The 21220-nt window shown below is 51.6% G+C and overlaps 1 protein-coding gene across 1 annotated transcript in view; it reads left to right on the plus strand.

Moving 5' to 3' along the window:
• SEMA5B (semaphorin 5B) overlaps positions 1-21220 on the plus strand; it is a 118672-nt gene that overhangs the window by 62628 nt on the left and 34824 nt on the right. Inside the window, exons 2-3 of the mRNA XM_035000016.1 lie at positions 15678-15867; positions 21028-21127. Coding sequence (XP_034855907.1) covers positions 15726-15867; positions 21028-21127 — 242 coding nt within the window. The 5' untranslated portion in view covers positions 15678-15725. The remainder of the gene's footprint in view (positions 1-15677; positions 15868-21027; positions 21128-21220) is intronic.

Genomic DNA, 21220 nt, shown 5'->3' on the forward strand with positions numbered 1-21220 from the left:
ACCCTGGGATCATGACCTGAGCCGAAGGCAGACGCTTAATGACTGAGCCACCCAGGCGCCCCCAAAGTAGTCCATTTCTAACAGCAAAATTTCAGGTAGTACTACAGACATCTGGGGACTATTCTTTTTAGGAGAGCCCTTTCCTAAAAACTCTTTAAATCATCAACCTCTTAGCCCCCCTCCAAAGCATCAACCTCAAATGAAAATATTTATCAACTCTCTTCAGTGTTCAAGACACTGGTAGTGTCTGGGGACTTTAAAAAGATTGTGACATTTGCCTAAGGGGCTTTCAGTCTAACCAGGGAGCCAGATATATAACAAACAGGGAGGTTGGATCCAATGCCAACTAAGAGGATAGGTGGGCATCATAGCAACTGGATGTGGCGGGCCTTCTGAAGGGGAGAGGTGTTCCAGGCTGGCCTTGGAGAAGGATGGGTCTTGAATGAGATGGATTCCAGCTCGCTGCTAAATAATCCCTTCCTGCCAGCTCGTTGTCACTGGGAGACCTGTGCCAAGAAGTGGTACATCCATCCGTTCATCCATTCATTCATACAACATGTGCGTGTCAGCTGAGTTCCCACTACGTGGCAGGCTCTGTGCTTGGCTCTGGGGAGGCAGCGAGGAGAGGGCTTTGCCTGAAGCTCACCATCTAATGTAGACATGGCCCACACTGCTGTCATCTTTTCCCTAGTCCCTAATCCCGGGTCCTGAGCAGTCCAGGCTGGGAAATGCTCTGAACAGCAGTGGGTGTTCTTAATTTCACTCACCTCTAAATAAGCAAGTGATCAGTTTGTTACCTCCCTAGAGAGAAGAGGTAACAAAAAACAACACCAGAATAACTTTAAACATAAGGACGTATTTAACCACTCAAAGGTGGTTAGAGGTGACTGCAGCGGCTGGCCTTTGCTCACTGGCTCAGCAGCATCAGGATATGCTGTAATCTTGTCGGCCTGTCTCTCATAGTGCCAAAATGGCTGCCATAGCTCAAGACATCACATTCAAGGAAATCACCAAGGAAGGTGGCGGGACAGAAGGGGTTGATGCCAGCCGATTCTATTCTCTTACAAGGAAAGCAGCACTTTCCCAGAATCTGCAGCTGACTTCTGCTTATTTCTCATTGGCTGGAACTATGCACAGAGCCACCCCTAACTGCATGAAAGTTGGGAAAGCATCTCACCTGAGGCTGGGAGCGTTGCCACTCTGCGACATGGGGGTGTTACTGAAGGTGGTGGGGGAATGAATGTCTGATTTTGCTGCAGGAAGAACTGTGGACTTCCTTGTACAATCCTAGGCACTGAGCTTCTGCCCCTAGCTCCTGCCAAAGAAATGTGTGGACTGATCTGAGTCCCTCCTGCTGAATCATAAACCGGCTTCTTCCTAGCCTGTCCTCTTCCTCTTCTGCACACGGGGACCCTCCCTGCCCCTTCCCTCCCCTCCCCCGCCCCACTGCCAGGCCTGACCTCCCATCCCATTCCCCACATCTGCCTTCTGCCCTCCTGCTTTCCGCTTTACTTTTTACCCACCATGAAGCCCCTTTGGGAAAGGAAAATGGGAGGGAGGATGAAAGAGGAGGGAAAGTGTTAATTAAACACCAGATGTTTAACTCTGTTAATTAATGGCTCTGTTACCCTGAGTGGCATCAGCCTTCTCTTATCTGTCTCCTTCACCCTCACTACCCTCTGTAAACTTGGAAAGCCCAATATTGGTGCAGGGGGCCTGAGACCAGCAGAGGGAAGGAGGCCTACTGGCATTGGGAGCAGAGAGAAGGACTAGTGGGAGAGAGACTGAAGCTCTGAGGTCACAAACAGACATGTTCTGTTTAACGCACATAGGGATTTCAAAAAATGCAAGTAATTGCCAGCATTTAAGCAACAAGGGAATTTCACATAAATCCAGATGTATAGACTTTCTTTAAAAATGGACAGATCAGGGCCGGTGTCCTGAGAAGGCAACAGTCAGCTGGAGAAGAGGGAGCTGAGTCGCAGCTGTCCTGTCCAGATGGGGTCCGTGCCTTCCCATCCTCCGCTGCCCCTTCCCTATCCACCTAGCTTGGGTGTCCCTGCTGCACCTGCGGACTTCTGGGTTTGGGATCCACTGCAGAGGTACAAGTGCCAGAACTTGACAATGGGTTGGATGTGCGAGATGAGAGAGGGGGGCATCTGGGAATGCTGAGATGCGAGTCAGGATACCTGGGGGGGACTGTAGTTCCATTGACAGAAATGGGGGACGAGGAGGAGCAGGTTAAGGGAGAAAGGTGACAAGTTAATTTGGGGCAGGCTGCAGTGGACATGTCTGTGTGACCTGCCGTGGAGATGGCCATGTGGTCTGGAATTCGAAGAGAGGGGCTGAGATCTGGGGAGCTGATGGAACTGGGGTGCAAGTGGGAACCCTGGGAGGAGGGAGCAGGGGCTGAGACCACCCTGGGAGCAGTCGGAGTGAGAGAAGAGGGAATTGAGAGTAGAAACTTGGGAGAACCACATGTCTGGGAGAAAGAGCTAGAAATGAAAGTTAGGGCCATCATAAAGGTTGGGGAGGAACCTGGACAGTGTAATGACAGAGAAGTAGGTATAGAGTCCAAGATTTTGATGGCACCTTCCTCTGTGTTATTTGCTTTGAAGCCCGAGGGCTATTTCCAGCAAGCGCTATGGCCCCAGGGAGGGAAATGGGGCTAAAGCCCTTGTTCCTTCTGGTGCCCTGTGGTTGCTGGCTCCCCAAACGCACATGAAATCAACCATTTACATCGTGGCAGTTTTACCCTTTTCAGGTCGTCCAGAGTCTTTTCTCTAATAACTTTAGAAGGAAAGGCTTTGTCCCCAGGGAAAGTTTCAGTGTCATCCCAGAAATGACCCAGTAGGCAAACAGCGGCCCTGAGTGCTGTGTGCATGTAAGGAGGGATGCAGCTTCTGTAACCAACACCGACGCACAACCCCGAAAAATCTCTCCTCTCTAAGGAAAGGCAGAAGACACAGGGCTGTGGAGCCAGAGAGGCCTGGGGCCAGTCCCCAGCCTGTGGCCTTCCTCCCTCTCACCTCTCTACCGCTGGTTTGTTGGTACATGTGTGGAAGGAGGGCGGCTTGCCATGGGGATGGAGTGGATGGCATTCATGGGGGCCTGTCACCCCCGGCAGAGGTTCCTTCCCGCTCCCTCTGACACCCCCAGCACAGAAGGCAGCAGATGTTACTGGTCTCACTTCATTTCAATAGATTTACAAGCATGCCTTTATGTGTTACTGAAAAATTGGGTGTAAATCCTATTTTAAGAACACAGTGGAACTCATTACTTGAAGAACGCGTTGGAAAATCCTTTTGGGAAGTGAATAATAATCACCCTTTGGTACAGCTTTTGCGCCAATATGCAAGAATTTCTTTGTCTGAAGTGCAGTTCACCTGGGAGGTCTTTCCCACGACGTCCTCTTTGCATTTTGTGACTGTCTTCTTTCCCATGGGACACACCATTCCCCTTCCTGTGCGTGCTGCCCCCCATCCTTAGTCCTCTCTCCCCACCCCCTCGGGCTCTCCCACCACGCTCCCCGACCACCCCCCAAAAGCAGTAACCTCTCGCCCCCCACCCCTTTGCCCCCAGACTGTGTGGACATGACTTGTCCCGGTGACCCTTTACTGGCTTCTGCTCTTCCTTCTTCCAAATTTCGGGCACAGATGCGTCTCTGGGTGTCAGAAATGTTCACCATGTGGGCAGAGTTGGGCGGGAGGACGTGTGATGGGTGTGGTAGGCCCAATAATGGCCACCAAAGATACGCACGTCCTTATCCCTGGAACCTGTGAGTATGTTACCAGAAGGTTCGTGTGGCTGCGATTCAGCTAAGGACCTTGAGGTGGGGAGATGGTCCTGGATTACCCGGGTGGGCGCATTGTAATCACAAGGGTCCTTAAACGCAGAGACTTTTTCCCAGCTGTGATAGAGGGGGAGGTAAGTATGTAAGAATGGCTGGAGGGAAGCGGTGTTGCTGGCTCTGAAGATGGGAGGAATATGGGCAGCCTCTAGAAGCTAGGGAAGGCAAGAAAATGGATTCTCCCCCAGAGCCTCCGGAAAGGAATACAGCCCTGCCGACACCTCGATTTTCGCCCACGGAAACCCATGTCTGACTTCTAACCTGTAAGAGAATGAAGGTGTTGTCTGAGGCCACTCGGTCTGTGGTAATTGGTTCCAGCAGCAGCAGGAAGCGAATATGGTGGCAAACCCCACAGTCTGTTGGGGAGTCTGGCCGCACGCCTACATCTCATCTCTTTTGCCTCGTTCACCTCGTGTTCGTGGACTCGCCCCAAATCCTCCCCTTTCACGGAGTGATTTCAGCTAGTTGCGGGGTCTGCCTCTCTTGGATGCCCTGTGGCTCCCCTCTCTCTCCTGCCGCCCACACCCCATCCCTGAGCCACACAGCCAAGGTGTGGGTGGACAGGAGGGGGCTCACTTGGCTCCAGTCTGGGGTCAGGGGGCTCTGCGGGAGAAAGACGGTGGGGCTGGCAGTGGGCCCACGCTGAGGGGAGAGCAGAGAGAAGACCTGATCATTTGGGGGCGTCCGTAGCACACGTCCTGAGATCTCCTGGTCCTCCTCAGCCCAGTGGATTTTAGGAGCTTTTTTTTTTTTTTTTTTTTAAACTGTGGCCACATACACAGAAGATAAAATGTAGCGTCTTAGCCATTTTGAAGCGGACGGCTCAGCAGTCCTGGTACATTCACATGGCTGAGCAACCACGACCGGCCTCCGTCTCCAGAGCTCTTTCCTTTTGCAGACTGAAACTCTGTACCCTTTAAATAACAGCCCCCCATTGCCACCTCTCCCTGGCTCCTGGCAACCGCCACTCTACTTTCTACGTCTATGAATTCAGTCATCCCAGGTGCCTCATGTAAGTGAAATCATACGGTATTTGTCCTTTTGTGTCTGGCTTATTGTAATTCAGCATTGGGTCCTCAGAGTTTATCCATGCTGCAGCAGGTGTCCGAATTTCCTTCCTTTTTAGGCTGAATCATCTTCCATTGTATTTAGTTTACCATTCGTCTGCCAGTGGACACTTAGGTTGCTTCCCCCTTTTGGCTGTTGTGCATAATGCTGCTGGGAACACGGGTGTACGAGTACCTTTTCGAGTCCCTGCTTTCAGTGTTTTGGAGTGTATATCCAGAGTGGAATTGCCAGATCAGATGGTGATCCTACTTCTGATTAATTGAGGAGCCACCCTACTGTTTTCCGTGGCGGCTGCACCGTTCTGCCTTCCCACCAGCCCGCGTTAGCCAGTTGTCAGGGTACAGGCCAGTGGCATGAAGCAAACTCACGGTGCTCTGTGGCTGTCAGCACCCCCATCTCTTCGGGAGCACTGGCTCTCTGGGTGTTGAGGAACCGCGCTCAGGAGCGTGAGTGGAAATGGGCCCTCCTTCGCAAAGGTTTATGTCGAGCCAATGAATCTGTCATTGAAACCCCAAGGAGGTCCGGGCCTTTAGCTGGATTTGCCTTCTATTTTTGAGCTGTAGGCATGTTTTCAAATGCAGTTTTCATTTGATACAGCAACTGAATATCTGATCGCAAAATGTTTCCAGGAGAGAGCTTGCCCATGGGGAGGAGAAAAAGGAGACTGCTCTGATGAATAGATAAGCTTGATTTGTGTTTGGCAACATCCTTAGTATTTAATTCCAGCAATTAAAGTAGGCAAGTCTCCTTTGTTTTCCTTTTCCTTGCAAAAACAATAAAATATTATAGAATGTTTGGGGGAAAAAATCCCTACTCATTGTCACGCCACCTTAGTGGGATGACCATCACCATTCATAACACTTACGTGTGCAAGGCATAGCCAGACTTTCATTCACCTTACTTCACTTGAGCTGCTCTGCAGCTATGAGGCGGCGTCCTGGGTCTAACCCACGCATCCCCCTCCTGCGCCGGTTCTCTCCTTGTGCATTTGGTCCATCTTCCTCCACACGTGTGTCATCTCCCACAGAGTTGCCCTCATGAGGTTCACGCTTGCTTGCTTTCCCAAGTGATGTGAACGTTCCCTTTGTATCCTTGTTTTCAGTTCTTACCTCGTGTACGTACTTTGTTCACGGGAGCAAGCCCAGGCTCAATGATTATAAATACAGAATGACTGTGGACCGTGCATTAGAGGGCTGTCATTTGCAAAAGATCAGCCTGAGCCCTGGTGGGAAGCTCACGAGGCTATGTCAAATAATGCCATTTTCCTGTGCGGTGCACTGAGACTGTGCAGTGGGCAGGCTCTGGAGCCCGACTGCCAGGATCTGGCTGCCAGTTTGACCTTATGCAAGCTACTTAACTGGTCTGTGCCTCAGTTTGCCCATCCACGAAATTGGTATGATAATAGTATGTGCCTCACAAGATTATTGTGTGGATTAAATGTCATAACGAGCATAGAATACCACCTGATATATGATAACATGGTCTGTGTTGTTGCTATGGTTGTGCCATTTATTTAGCTTTGGTTCTCCCACCACCTCCCTGCCCAATCTTGAGCTAGATACTCTCCCTCAAGCCTCAGTTTTCTCATCTGTAAAATATGGGGTTGAGCTAAAATGATCTTGAAGAGCCCTCGTTCAACTTTCTGTGGTCGCCTTTTAACTTTTATCTTCCCCCTGGGTTTAACCGCAGCTGGGGGCATGTGGGTGGGACCGCAAGAAGGAATGCCCATCACGGATGGGGCAAATGCACGGTCTGGAGTTTGCTAGGAATAGACAGGGCAGAGGAGAACCCAACCAGGACCTGTCCTGGCCAGAGAGCAGGGAGCACCTTGCAAGGGCAGGGAATGAACTTGGTCCTGGGAAAGAGGGTGGGGGTGCTCGCTCCCAGGTTCCAGAACTGAAAAGTGCTGGGAAGTCTTTCTGAGCCTCTGTCCCTCCCCCACCTGGTCTCAACCTTCCCTCTGGGCCCCAGTCGCCCAGATGGTCTAAATGGGAAGAAAAGAGGAAAATCCGTATCCAATCTGCTCTATTCAGAGCAATGGGAAGGAATCTGCATCTCAATTTTATCTTTGTGCTGAGCTTGGCTAAGCTTTGCCCCCCAAGTGGTGAGTGATGGGTGGGTGGGAAGATGGCATTGGTGGCCCCGGTGGGGGAGTGAGAGGCACCCCCAGGCCTTCCCCCCACCCTGCTTACCAAACCGCAGACAGAATGCATTCTTTCCTGCTCTTGGTTTCCCCTGTTTCCTCTTCTTTTCTTTCCTTCTCTTTCTCTCCCTCTTTCCCAGGCAGGCAGCCAAGTGGAGATTTTGAATGGCAGCAAGAAGGGAGGGGCCGGGAAGGAGGATCAGCGGCGCACCCTTCCTGAAAGATCCTCAAGGGCTCCTGGGCTGAGCATGAGGTGGGGACGAAAAGAAGCATCTCTTTCTTTCCCACCCAGCCTGGCCCCTGGCTGTACGGCCGGTGCTAGGGAGTGGGCTGTGGCTGTCAGCGCTCGGGCTGGGGTCTGGACTCTGCCCTGTCTGTGGGCAACCTCTGGAATTTCCGTGTCCACAGCCGCTCAGGACCTGGAAAACTGGCTCCCACAGCCCAAACTCACAGGAGACTGATTTGCAGCAGGAAGTCAGTTTAATAATTTATAGCCAGAAAGTGCTCTCCCTGGTTGGGAAGCCAATTCAGGAAACCAAATTGAACTCCGAAGGCTGCTTGAGAGTGTGTGGAGTTAGGGCTCTGGAAGGCGCCAGGAGGGCTAGGACTAGTTCTCCTCGAGGGAGGATGGGGTGTGTGCAGTGGTCCACAGCGTGGGCTTCTGCAGCAGGCAGTCTTGGGTTCAAATCCCTGCTCTCTTATTAACTGGCACTGGGACCTTGGCCATGGTCCTCAGCCTTGCTAACTTCCGTTTCCTTCTATCAACTGTGAAGGATGATCTTTGAATGACGATCACAAGGTCATCTCTCAGCGATCTTGCCAAATGGCCATGAGGTCTTGCAGGGAAAGAGCTGAGCACAGTACCTGGCAGCAACCCTCTTTATGTAAGCCCTCATCCTTAGGGTCATAGGTTGTCTTATCCTTTCCGATTACACCCTTTTTATCAACCAAAAGAAAAGGGGTCCCCGGTCTCTCTTGAGAGAAATTTGAGTGGTCTCCACTGCTGCCTGGATTCCGCTCTGGGACACACCCTCTCCCACGTGGTCCCCCAGTCCCTCCCTGCTTCTGTCCAGGGCCACCGCCTGCAGTTGAGCTGGGGTGTCCTCTGCAGGGTGCAAGCAGGGCTGAGATCCACCGTGCTCCAGGTGTGGGGCAGGGGTCTCTTGGAACAAGAGGTAACCGCTTCCATTCTCTGAGCTGCCCTGCAGACCAGTGACCTGCTTTCCAAAGCTCAGATCTGACCACATCCTTCCGCTGCCCCAACCACTAACTAGTCCTCCTTTTCAGCAGAAGGAACCCTCCTGATGCTTTAGGTTTTCATTCAAGTCTCACCAGGTTTTGGCCTCGGTCTTCCTCTCCAGACTTAGCTGCCTCTGCCTGGTTCTCCAGCCTTGCTAGATTATGTGAGGATGGTCCAGGGCCAAGTGTTGTTTGCCATTCCATCATTTTGGAATGCTCTTTGCCCCTGATGGCCAGGGAAGCTCCCCTCTTCTTTCCTTCAAGGAGTTCTCCCTTCTACAGGAGGCATCTTAGACCTCCAGCCCCTGGCATTCCTCTCTCTTCCCTTTCCCAGGGCACCTTGCTCCTGTCTGCAGACCCCCCTCATAATCTGCTTCCTGCTCATCTTCCACTCAGGCCTCCCTCTCCTTTGTAGGACTGTCACCTGCAGGACCCTGGGACCCCTATGTTCATCCCCGTACTGAATAGTTCGGTGAATGAAGATGGTCTCCAGTGTGGAGTTCAGCTTCTCCCCACCACAGGAAGGTCTGGGCAGTTAGCTGTCCAGCAAGCAGTGGGGGCCACTTTGGGCTCTATGGGGGGGATTCAGTGCTCTCTCTCTCTCTCTCTCTTTCTCTCTTTCACACACACACACACACACACACACACACACACACACACACACACTGCACCCCTGCCCCCCTCATCCTTTGCCCCAGAGAGAAGAGCAAAGGTCCTTCTGTAACTGGGCCTTCCAACAGCTCTGGCCTTGGCCCTCTGCCCTTCCCTTGCTTTCCTTCCCTCACACTCAGCACTTTCATCCCCTCCCCTGGTTGCAGCTAATCCTCCTCCCACTGTCTGTGCTGGGAAAATGAGCCCTAGAGAAGTCCCATGGAAGGCGAGGAGTCCTCAAGGGGGTGCCTGTGTGGGTGTGCACTCTCTCTCACATACAAGCACATGCATCACACGCCTTCCAGCATGATTAGAGTGACCCCATATCGAGGACCGCAGGGAATTGGGGCAGCAGCGGGAGAGAAGGCAATGATTTGGGAAAATGCTTTCCTTATCACTGATGGTTTCCTAAAATAGCTGGAGTTGGCTGGTGCTACGGGTCCCTTTTCCCCACTCCTCGAGAACCCTGCCACAGGGCCAGTGACAAGTGGCTCAGAGACAGGATGAAGTGTAGGCTTTCTGTGCCCCCTTACCTGCCTGACCCCGGGCCCCGGGCCACTGTGTCTATCTGGTGATATATTGCTCCTTGGAGAACGTTCTCCTCTCCTCTATTACACTGTAAGCTCCTTGAAGGCAGAGACCATACTTTTGTCTGGGGTGCTCCCCCTCCCTCACTTCCCCCGCCCATACAGGCACCCGCACATAGTAGGTGTTCAGCTAGTGCTCAGGGAAGTATGGTATAAACGAACGAGTGGATGAACCTGGGAAGACACTTCAGTAACTAGTGAGCATTTTATGTATACGAATATATTTATACCAGTGGATTTCATAAAGGGCCTACTCTGTGCCAGACTTGGTTCTCAGGCAGGGAACTATAAGCCTTATTTTACAGGTGACAAAACACAGATCTCCACAGGCCTGGTGGCCTCCTGAGCTCAGGGCTACAGCCCTCAGGGAGATCGGGGGCCTTTGCTACGCACTGCCTGTGGAGAAATTCCCAGATTATTTTAATGTCAGGTCAGACAAATACACTAGAAATAGAAATTCTTGTTTGTCTGAGGCATATTTGGTTATAGGAATGAAAACCGAACTGTATGGGATAGGACTGCTGTCTGGCTGGTGATAACTGAGACCTGAAGCACAAGGGCTTAAACAGATGGGGAGTGAGTTTTTCAACAACAACAACAACAACAATAATAATAATAGCCACCCCCTGTACTGTGTACTTTAGGGCAGGTGTGATTCTTTTGGGGGGTGGGGAAGGGCCGAGAGAATCTTCAGCAGGCTTCATGCCCAGGGCCAAGCGCCATGCGGGGCTGGATCCCACGACCCTGAGATCAGGGCCTAAGCCCAAATCAAGAGTCGGAGGCCGAACCGACTGCTGCACTCAGGTGCCCAGGGCAGGTGCCGTTCTAAGCCTCATTCAGTCTTCACAACACCTCTCCGAGGTAGGTGTCACTGGTCTCCCCATTTCACAGATAAGGAAACAGGCACAGAAGTGGGATGGGCAAACATCACAGCACCAAGTCTGGAGGTGGGCAGACCAGAGCCGACTGATTCTGTCGACCTCCCAGGTGCCACCTACCCTTCTGCACCATGATCCGTGTCATGGGCTCAGGGAGGCCAGTGTAGCCCCGTCCATCCTGGCTGTAGACCACGTGGGGAGAAGGAAACCCTCCTCGAGTGCTTCCCCAAGGGGCCCTCTGACGGCTTCCTCACGCCTCGCACTGGCCACCCCGTCTGGCCTGGTCCGCTAGCAGAGGGGCGTTGAGCAGGGCATCTTGCCCCCCAGCGCCCACCAGAGCAGAGGCTCCTTTCGGAGGGAGCGGGCGCGCGTGCACACCAGGAATCAATAGTGCAAGGCGACTCCGGGTCTGGCAGGACTCTGGCTGGCTTAAGCAAAAATGGAAGACTTTATGACAAGGATGGGGGAAGTAGGCTCATGGCTCACGGACGTGGGAAGTAGTCAGACCTCAAGGAAGGGCTAGAATTGGGGACCGGAAGTCTGTCAGCATTCCAGAGAGTCTCCGCTGTCTGACTCCTGTCACGGCTGTCTGTCTTCGGATGGCCATCTCGTCGGCTCCCCTCCTCAGCCCACATGACAGACAGAAGACAGCCACCCCATGGGGCCCACGGGGCTTGTCGCCGTTTCCTCCACAAAGACTGACTTGACCCTGGGGAGGGATGGGGGTTACCCACCCACACTGCCACGGGAGGACATCTGATCGGTCTGTTTGGACCATAGGACCATCCTCGGTGCAAGGGGCTATGGTGGGGTGGGGTGGGGGTGGGTGCGTGTAAGGCTGTGGGGGGCGCCTACCCCTTTGACCTGTGGATGGAGGGGAGGTAATTTCCAAAGAAGGGGGATTCTCAGGAGTCGGAAAGTCACCCCCCCACACACAAGCGTCTAGCACTCTGCTCACAAAGACCAGTCCTGTAGTGCTCAGTGATGTGGGGATTGACCACTCCTCTCCTTCATTCAGGATGGCACCCTTGCCTCTGGCTGACATTTGCAAAGCTGCAAGGCCCGGCTTATCGGGCTCTGCCCTGACCATCAGCACCCCACACTCCGGCCCCATTCCTCGCTGCCCTACTCCTTCTGCCCCTCCTTTGCCACCCCTCTTAAGGTCTCCTGGCTTCCTTACCAAGGGCAGAGGAGGTCCTTAAAGAGGCCTGTGCATGCGTCCCTGTGGGATCCCTGAAGTCAGCACCTTGGCCCACACTCGCATTCCTAAGGCTTGGAATGCTCATCGGAATAAAGGCTTTTCCTGTCTCCTCCCCGATTAGCGTTCAGTCTATCTCTCTCTAGGGGGCTGTCTGGTCTGTGTGCAGTGTGCTTGGCTCTCTCTTCCTCTCTTCCTCCTCCCTCACCTGAGTGGAGCTGATCTGGAATCCAGGTCCTGCCCCCAGCCCTTCCCCACCCTCATTCCTGTGCTTCATTCCGGGCCCTCTGGGCCCTTCTCCTCAGACAGCAGCCGTGCTGTGCTGGGGCCCAGGTGGACCAGGTGATATTAATCTAGTAATTATTGATTCAGGAGGGACTTGGAGGACATATTTACATAAAAACCATAATGTGACTGGAACTTCTGCTGTGGAAATTCGGTACTTTAAGGCCTGGGGCCTGGAGGAAAGGATGGGGCCAGGGGAGGGTTGGGAAAAATGAGGGGAGGGCAGTTGCCATACCACCTCAGGTGAGGGGCTGATGGAGGCAAAGCCCCAGCTAAGGTCTAAAAAGATGATATTTGCCTATGTGTCGAATATCACCAGGGAGATGTTATATCAGTCAGGGTCCCCCCAGGAAACAGATGGCACACTCAAATTGGAAAATGGGAGGACAGTTTAATAAAGGAACTATTTATGAAGGTCTGGGAAGGGGTTTGGGAACCATATGGGACTGCTCACTGGGCTCTACCCTGCAGCTGATAATCAGGAGGTGGCACCAGCCCCAGGCAAAGGGAAGAGGGGGGGAGCCGGCAATTGTTGAAATCCGGGGCTTAACTCTGACCTTCTGTTGTGACAGGGGAGGCGGCCGCTCACCCTGCTGCCTCCTTTCTCCCTCCTTCCTCCCATCTCTGCCAGTGCCCCCATTGGCCAAACAGAGGGAAGGAGTCCCCTGTTGCAGTCCAGGCACTGAGCAGGGCGGAGGGGACAGAGTAGAGGGACAAATAGAAAGCATCTAGCACAAGTGTTGAAGGGCAAGAGGAAATTCCATAGCAATGCCAAGCCCCATGCAGCAGGAAAGACCCAGTTTAGCTCTCAGGAATAACACCATGCGAGCGGCCATGTGAAAATCACTCCAGGGAGTATGCCTGGGCCAAACCTCCCTCCTGGTGGGTTTCCGCTAAGAGGGATGGCCAAGCTCTCCCGGGGAGGAACAGAGAGTTCCACGTTTGAACCCCGAGGCTGAGGGGAACATGGAGGTGCTCTAGGGACCAATGCCCCATGGGATGCGGGATGGGACAGGTTAAGGGCAAGGGGTGCTCTGCCGGGTCCACAGTCCCCAGAGTCACCGGGGGATTTCCTTGAAGCTTCGAAGCAACACAATGACAGGTGTTAGCCCATCTCACACACATGTGAGGAAACAGGCAGGAAGAAAATCATCCTGCTGAGGGGTTAGGAGCAAAGGGTCTTAGAGCAGGAAGGACCCCCAGGGGCCTCTAGTCCCTGCAGAGGTTTGTCAGAATCACCTTTGGGATCACTCACCTGTCAGCCCCAGGACCCCACCCCCAGTGCAAGAGATTCTGATTTGCTCCCACCTCCAGCCTGGACTCCCTGATCTAGTTCAACCTTGTATTTCACAGATGAGGAAAGTGACCCCAAGGAGGTCACTCAGTGGGTTAGGGACCTGTGAGGGATGTGGTGTCAGCAAGGCTTGGTGACACATTGGATGGACCAGGGAAGGAGAGAGGTGGGAGCTGATTCAGAAGGTCTGAATCAGGCTCCAGAGGAACGGTTGTGCTCCCCCACATTAGACATTTTAGGAAACTAAAACTAGGTCTTTAGGGGTGTCTGGGTGGCTCAGTCAGTTAGGCATCTGCCTTCTGCTCGGTTCATGATCCTGGGGTCCTGGGATTGAGCCCCATGTTGGGCTCCGTGCTCAGCGGGGAGTCTGTTTTTCTGTCTCCCTCTGCCCCTCCCTCCCCCACTTCTGCGCTTGCTCTCTCTCTCTCTAATAAATAAATAAAATCTTAAAAAAAAAATAAAAGGTCTTTAAATTTTTTATTGAATGGGTAATATTAAATATATTTAATAATCAAAAGTGAAAATAATATAAAAAGGTATATATTGACTAGAAGCCTCTATCATGATTTTGCTACTCGTAGGTAACCTGCTTTATAATTAGTTTGGGTTTATTTTTCCAGTGCATGTTAATTCTAATACAAGCACATATAAATATATATTCTTATATCTACCCTTTTTTTTTTACACAAAAGTTTGCATGCTATTATACTGCTCTGCATTGTGGGTTTTTTTTTTTTCACTTAATATACCTGGAGATTTCTCCCTATCAAAATCTAGAGAAAAATCCCCCTTCTCTTCTAGAGCTGCATAGTATTCCATTACAAATATGTGCCACAGCTTATGTAAGCGGTGTCCAGTAGCGAGATATTTGGTCGTTTCCCTGTCTCGTGTTATTTCAAAGAATGCCCCAAGGGATCATCTTGTGCATAAATCACTTTGCATGTGTGCAGGTGCCTCTTTAGTCTATTTTTGCTTCTCCACGATCTGTGGTGAAGGAGCAGGTTTTACATTTCAATTTACAATCTGTCGCAGATGGATACTTACATAAAATTCAATAAAAGTGAATTACTGGAGAAGTGAATTGACAAAAAAACTAAGAAAACTACAAACCCCCAAATTTTATTAGATCCAATAGACATAAAAATTACTCTGTCACATTACCATAAAGGTTTTTAAACACTCCCTCTCAAGTCTCTGCGTTTATCCTACCACAGAGTCGTCACAGGTTGTGGATGGTCACTGATCCGTGGACCACACTTTGAGTAGCACAGGTTAAGACTCCCAGAGATTAGGTCAAAGAGTACACGCCTCTGCCATTTGGCCAGACTCCTCTCCGTGGTGGTTGTACCGTTCTGCACGGTGGTATCTATGAGCATGCCCCCTTTCCCAGAGCCTCGCCAAGAGGGTCATCTAACTTAGATTTTTGCTAAAGTGATAGGTGAACAGTGCTTACCTCCGTCTAAGTTTTAATTTGCGTTGCTCTTATTATATTTTTTAAAGATTTTATCCATTCGTTTGAGAGAGAAAGGACAGAGAGAGCACAAGCAAAGGGGAGAGGCAGAGGGAGAATCAGACTCCCCGCTGAGCAGGGAGCCCAATGCAGGCCTCGATCCCAGGACCCCAGGATCATGACCTGAGCTGAAGGCAGATGCTTAACCATCTGAGCCACCCAGGCACCCCTGTGTTGCTCTTATTATGAGTGAAAATGGGGTCATTCGTATTTTTAAGCCCCGTTTGTATTTATATTCTTTGCCCATTTTTCTAAAGGATTGTTGATCTTTTCCCTCTTGATCCCCAGGAATTATTTATATGTTAGGAATATTAGCCCTTTGTCTGTGATATGTATTGCAAATATTTTTTCCAGTTTGTCATTTACCTTTTTGATTTTGCTTGGTGTTCATTTCTGGGGGAGAGGAGCCATGCAGAAGTTTGGGGTTTTATGTAGTTACATTTGTCAATATTTTCTTTAACAGCTTCTGGATTTTGAGTCATGGCTCTCTATTCCAAGGTCATAAAGAATTCTGCCCACATTTTCTTCAAGTATTTATATGGTTTTATTCTTAACACCTAAATCTTGTATCCAGTTGGAATATTCCCTAGTACCAGGTGCGGGTTATGGATCCAAATTTATCTTTTTACAAATGGCTACCTGCTTGTCCCAGCTCCACTTATTAAAACCCCTAGGTACCACCTTTATCATTAAAACTAATTTTAAGCCATTTGGGATCATAATAGAAAAAGCTCTATAATTTGTCAGTTTTTATCCAGAATACCATTACAAGGGAAATTAGCTCTCAAGATATGATCTATAACTTTGTGTTATGAGAGCAAGGTAAACTGTAAGTCACATAAGTAAAACTATAAATTTATTTACGCCAACAAACCAGCCGAGCCCCGGGAGACTGCTCACAACCATGGAGGAAGCGGGGGAGAAGTGGGCGCGGTTGAAGGAGCGCATGGCGAGGTTGAGTATTTGCCTTGCAGATCTTCCCCAGCCTGCTTCCAGGAGCTAGGACTGCAGAGGGGCCCAGCATGGTGTTCCCGGGACCCCTGGCTGTCACCCTGTTGCCGCCCAGCCTCACACTGCTGGTGTTCCACCTGTCCCGCTCCACCGATGCCAGCAGTGAGCAGAAGCTGTGCGCCCTGAGGGAGCACCCCACTGTGGCCTTTGCAGGTGAGAGACGCTTCCCACTCGCTCCTGTTTCGCCATGCCTGGGTCTTGAGGACTTAGGTCTGGACTCGGCAGGGTCTCCGGCTGTCGGAAGTCCCAGATGTTGCCCTGGGGATAGATGTAAGCAGGATGATGGGCAGCCATGGGCCGGAGGGCTCTGATTCGAGTCTCCAGTTTATTTAAGCTTTCATCCGTGTTCACCTGGGGGAGGAGGGCACCTTTCTCTGGGATTCCTGCTAGAAGTGGGGGTGTGGGTGCCCTGCGTGGAGTGGGCAAGGGTTTGTTGGCCATCTCAGCTCTAGCTCCTCTGGAAGCGTGAGCTCTGTTTCGTAGCTCCCCTGGGAGCCAGAATGGAGATGACTCACTCTTTGGAAGACTCAATCTCTGGAAACTTCCTGCTGCTCTAAGACAGTTGCAGGGATGCCTGTCTTCGGGGCCCTGGGAACCCACAGGGAAGGGGGCCTTGATGACTAATAACTCCCTTTGTCTGTCAAGGGAGGGCATGAGATGTCCTATTAAAGTATTTCCCAAACTGGGATTTGTGAATCACTGGACATATTCTGAGGGGCCTGTAAATTCTCGGTAAGAGTTTCTAAAATTAATATATATATTCGATGATAATCTAAATCCAAAACAAAACACAAATACTGGAGCATCCCGGATGTTCTCCCATGACCTTGTGGCCAGTTTGGGGCTCCCTGGTGGGACCATGATCACGTCAGCACTTCTGGATCCATCACCTGCACGGCAGGTCACACTGGAATCATGGATGTAGCTTCAGGGGTCCCCAGGTTCTTAAGTCTGATAAACACCTGCCGAATTTCCACATCACAATAACCCTGGCAGGGAGGTAGGGCAAGGATGGTCAATCTCCTTTAACAAATGCGAGAGCTGAGGTATAGAGGTTTGGAGAATCTTGTCAGGGGCAGGCCTTAACATCGGGCATCCAAGTGCTCTTTCTAGTCCCCCTGGCAGAGTGATGGGCACTCCACCTTCAGGTCCCCTGGGCAGGAGGATGAGAAGCCGTCCTCTGGGATTCCACACAGCTAATCGAGAGGAGCAAGATGGAAACCAGAGCAGAAAAATAAATGCAAGACTCTGAGGCTGGCATGGGATTTGGGGGGCGGGAGGGGTGGTATGGATAGGAGTTGGGGGTGGCAAGGTGGGGAGGCTGGGGTGGTTTAGAAGTGTGGGATTCCCAGCTGTGGGCTGGCTCCTGTCTCGGGGAGGAGAATTTGCAGCTGTCTTCTGAGTTCAGTGCTGTCTTGTTTGAGCTGGGATCCAAGGCTTTGAAGGCTTAAGTGGATTAAAGTAAATTAGCAATGTCCTTAAGCCTACAAAACACGCGTACACTCTCAGACTTCTGATGGCTCCCAGAGTTCTGGTGGCTGTCACTGAAGGGAAGGACCAAGTAGGGGATGGAAGTGGTGGGATTCTGAGGACTGTCTTCTTGTTGGACGACCCGTGGCAGCTCCTGATGAACCATTTCCTCTCAGGGGACTTGCTAGGGGACACAGTTGGCCTGGCTGATTCTGGGGGCAGGGACAATGGAAGGAGAGCCTGGGAATCCTGTCCCGTCCCCCGCCGCCCCGCCCCGCCAGGCTAGTCTGTACTGGAGCGGACTGGGGAGGGAGTGGGGGGTAGTAGAGAGGTGGAAGGTGTGTTCCTTGAGTGCCTGGCTTCCTGACACCACTTTTTTTTCCTTGACACCATTTTTAATCTGCAGGTGTGTATCACTTGAATGAAACTAACTTCCCACCCACCCTCTTTCTGAATGGAGGAATGAGGCTCCGATTGACATAGAGTAACTAAGGAATCCCCTTCGCCCCAGCAAGCAGAGATGGTCCATCATCCTAGACTGACAGCCCTGGAGAGAAGCATCATCTCTGCTTTTCCTCCCCAGCTTTCCTGGCCTGACCTCAACCCACCCAGTTCTCTACTCTGACAGCTTTGAGTTTTCCTATCCATTCACCAAATTTTTTATTGAGCCCTACTTGACACCAGGGACAGAGCTGGGTGCTGTGGGACTTCAGAGGAGAGTGAGAGTTCACGTTGGGTACTCGAATATCTCTTGTTCCTTAGAGGTCACTCCCTTTGGTTCCCCAGCGCAGCTGGTCCTGGACCAGGACTGGATCTCTTGTCTCCTCACATCTTTCAGTACTTCTGAGCACACAACGAGGGACTCAATTCATGTTAGGTGACTGACTGTGTTCTGGGTGATGCTGCATTCCAGAGAAGTTGCCACATGACCCAGGCCAGTGCCAACCCCCAGCTTCCAGGATCCCCTCAGATGTTACATTTTATTTCTGACTGATCAGTAGGCTTCCAGCCGTGTAGCTGTGAGCTTCCTTCTCCTCTGACACCTGACTGATCTGTGAGTAACCCCTAAATACCCTAGAGGAACTGCCGGTTGCAAAATCTGACAGGCATGTTTCCATTTCGTGAGGTTAAATTTTCTCCTACGGGTTTTTTTTAAGGGGGGCCCACCTGTGTTTGTCTTTGGCCTGCACGTTCTTCCTCCTGTCACAGCATGGAATTTCTAGGAGGCAGGGAGAAGCCAGTATGGAGTTAACACTGACAGTGGTTAATCCACAAAGTGGGTAATTGAATTGACTATAATTAAAATCACAGGCGCGTCATGGAGAGCGTCATTTTTCTCTCAAAGTCGCCGTCCAAAGCCTTCACTGCACACGGAGCTCTCAGAACGTGCTTGGTGTTTTAAAGACAGCCTTCCCTCTGGTCCTGTTTGCCTGTTTAATAGGAGGAAGCTGGCTCCCTTCCCGAGACCGCTCCCCCAGGATCAATGTGCTGCACCCGCCTGCATCTCTCCCGCCTCGCCCCTTTCCCCTTGCCCTTGTCGGTGGTCCCTTTGGGGCCAGGGGAGAGGGACAGAAACTGGAAGTGGCTGCCACCCTCCACTCCTACCCCTGCCCCTCCCTCCCATTGCCAGCCATCCCCCCTCCTGCCCTGTTTCGTCTTCCCTTCCCCTCCCTGCCCCAGGAAAGGGCCTGAGTGAAGACCGGGCTGAGCAGTCCCCAGACGGAGTTTCTCCTGGCTTGCTGCATACCAATCACACCCCCTTCCCCTGTTCAGCTGTCCATATCTGGAAGATCCCCTTCAGAGGGGAAGAAGAGAACTGAAGTGTGACCCAGTTGCTACTGCTGGGGAGCACTCAGTCTGATGGGCAGGCAAGCCCCTCATATTCCTCCCCCCCACACACAGAAAACAGACTTGAGCACATTCAGAGCGACAAAAACATACAGTGTGAATGGAACAGACAAGGTAGAGAGAATATGGAACAAAATAAAATCAGGGTGGGAGATTATAATCCAGGAAATTTTCCTGGAGGAGGAGGACCCTTGGCTTAGTCTCTAAGGTAGTATACTATTCTGCCAGGATTTCTGAGGGTGGCCCTGAGGTCAACTAAAAACCCAGCCTACCCGACTCCAGATCTACTCCTTATATCGATATTGCTCAGATGCCACTAACCTGTAGTCACCTGCTGAGGGCAGAGGCAGACCCAAGGGGTTTGCTACATTTTGCAGCAGAGTTTTTTTCTTCTTTTTTTTCAATCATGCATATCACAGTTTTCTGAAAAACATCCAGCTCACAAAACCTCGAGTTCTCCAGGGAGCGATTAAGTGTTTGCCTATCGTGCGGAAATGAAGGGCTGCTTTTACTCTGTAGTGGAGGGATAATGAGCAATGATTTATTTCCCTTGGATTACACACACACACACACACACACACTCCTCCGGACCTTCTGTGAGCCAGTCACTAATGCACTGTGGGGAGACAGCCCAGGGCCTCACATTTCTTCCTCATCTTTATCCCCATTGACATAAAGTTCTCTGCCCCACGGCTCCCTCATTATTGATCAGTTCTCTCCCGCCCATGAGGCCGCGGCTGAGGGGAGCTGTTAAGGAGGCCATGGACCAGGATGGGAGAAGTGGGTGTCCAGTGGGAGGGAAAGAGAGAAGGTCAGCTAGGCACTGTGCTCCAGGTATACCCTCCTCAGACCACTGCCCATCCATCCAGAGGGCTGTGAGGTCTCTGCCTCCCCCCAATCCCCATGGTAGGCTTTGGCCTTCCTAGGAGACAATGATAGACACTGACCACCCATGTCCCGTTTCTCCCACCTCCGTGGAGCCTTGTCTGAAAACTTGATCCTTTGTATATAGAAGGGAGTTGAGGATTACTCATGTATTCACTCAACTCCTTCCAGGTGCTGGGCAGAGCCTATAGATCTAAGAAGCAAGATCTTCCGTACACCCCAGAGAAAACAAGGGGGCTAGACCCCCAACAAGTTGGGGGCTTTGATGGCAGTAAAATAGAGAACTTACCCTGGCTTGGGGGAGTCAGGAGAGGCGGGGTGGGGGTGGGGGGTGAACAGGACTGTTCCACTGAGGGAACATAGAAGGGCAAGGTTTGCAGGCTTTGGTGGGAGAGATCTGCAGTGTTCTAGGTTAGTGTGGCTGGAGTGGTAGTTTGAGGGGGAATGTAAAAGATGAAGCATCATTCTAAGTCTCAGTGGATCACTAAATAGTTAATGTGCCAGGCATTGGAACTGGGAAGACAGTGAGTCCAGAACCCAAAGGCCTTCACAGGAGTTGCAACTTTTCCTTGGGGCAACTGGGAGCTATTAAAGGGTTCTAAGCTGGAGAGTGACATGACCAGATTTGCATTTTAGAAAGATCACTCTGGTTGCCTTGTAGGAAGTGGACTGGAGGGGCAGGAGTGGAAGCCGGGCTAGATAAGATACTCTTGATACGGGTCCACGCAAGAGACGATAGTAGCTTGGAATGGGAGTGGGTGCAGAGGGCAAGAGGGATGGATTTCTTGGAGGTGGAACAGTCAGGATTTGTGAGTGTTTTTAAGTGCTGGTGAGGGTCTGGGGGGGGTCAAGGATGATTACAGTTTTCCCTTTGGATGGCTAGGGGTCAGGTGGAGCCCTTCTCTGAACTAGGGAACATAGCAGGGACAATGATGACACCCCCACTCCCTGTCCCCCAGCTGGCTGCTCACAGAGGGGGCAGGTGGAACCCAGGTCTCGGGGGTGTCCCTGCCTCATTGCTCCCTGACTTCATCCTGACTTTCCCCCTTCCATTCTGGGGTTGGATGCTGGTGCAGCAGTAACCAGAACGCTTGTCTGTCCCTCCACCAGATCTGAAGCCATGGGTCTTTAACTTCACCTACCCTGGAGCCCGAGATTTCTCCCAGCTTGCTCTGGATCCCTCCAGGAACCAACTCATCGTGGGAGCCAGGTAATGAGGTGTAGGAGGGTTCGGGCCACGGGTGGCAGTGTGCTTAGAACTGGCTGGAGGGAATATTATTTGGGATGAGCCCACTATGGGCAG

Source organism: Mirounga leonina, unplaced genomic scaffold (genome assembly GCF_011800145.1).
Source record: "Mirounga leonina isolate KUSES-001 unplaced genomic scaffold, KU_Mleo_1.0 Mir_115, whole genome shotgun sequence".
Lineage (NCBI taxonomy): Eukaryota > Metazoa > Chordata > Mammalia > Carnivora > Phocidae > Mirounga > Mirounga leonina.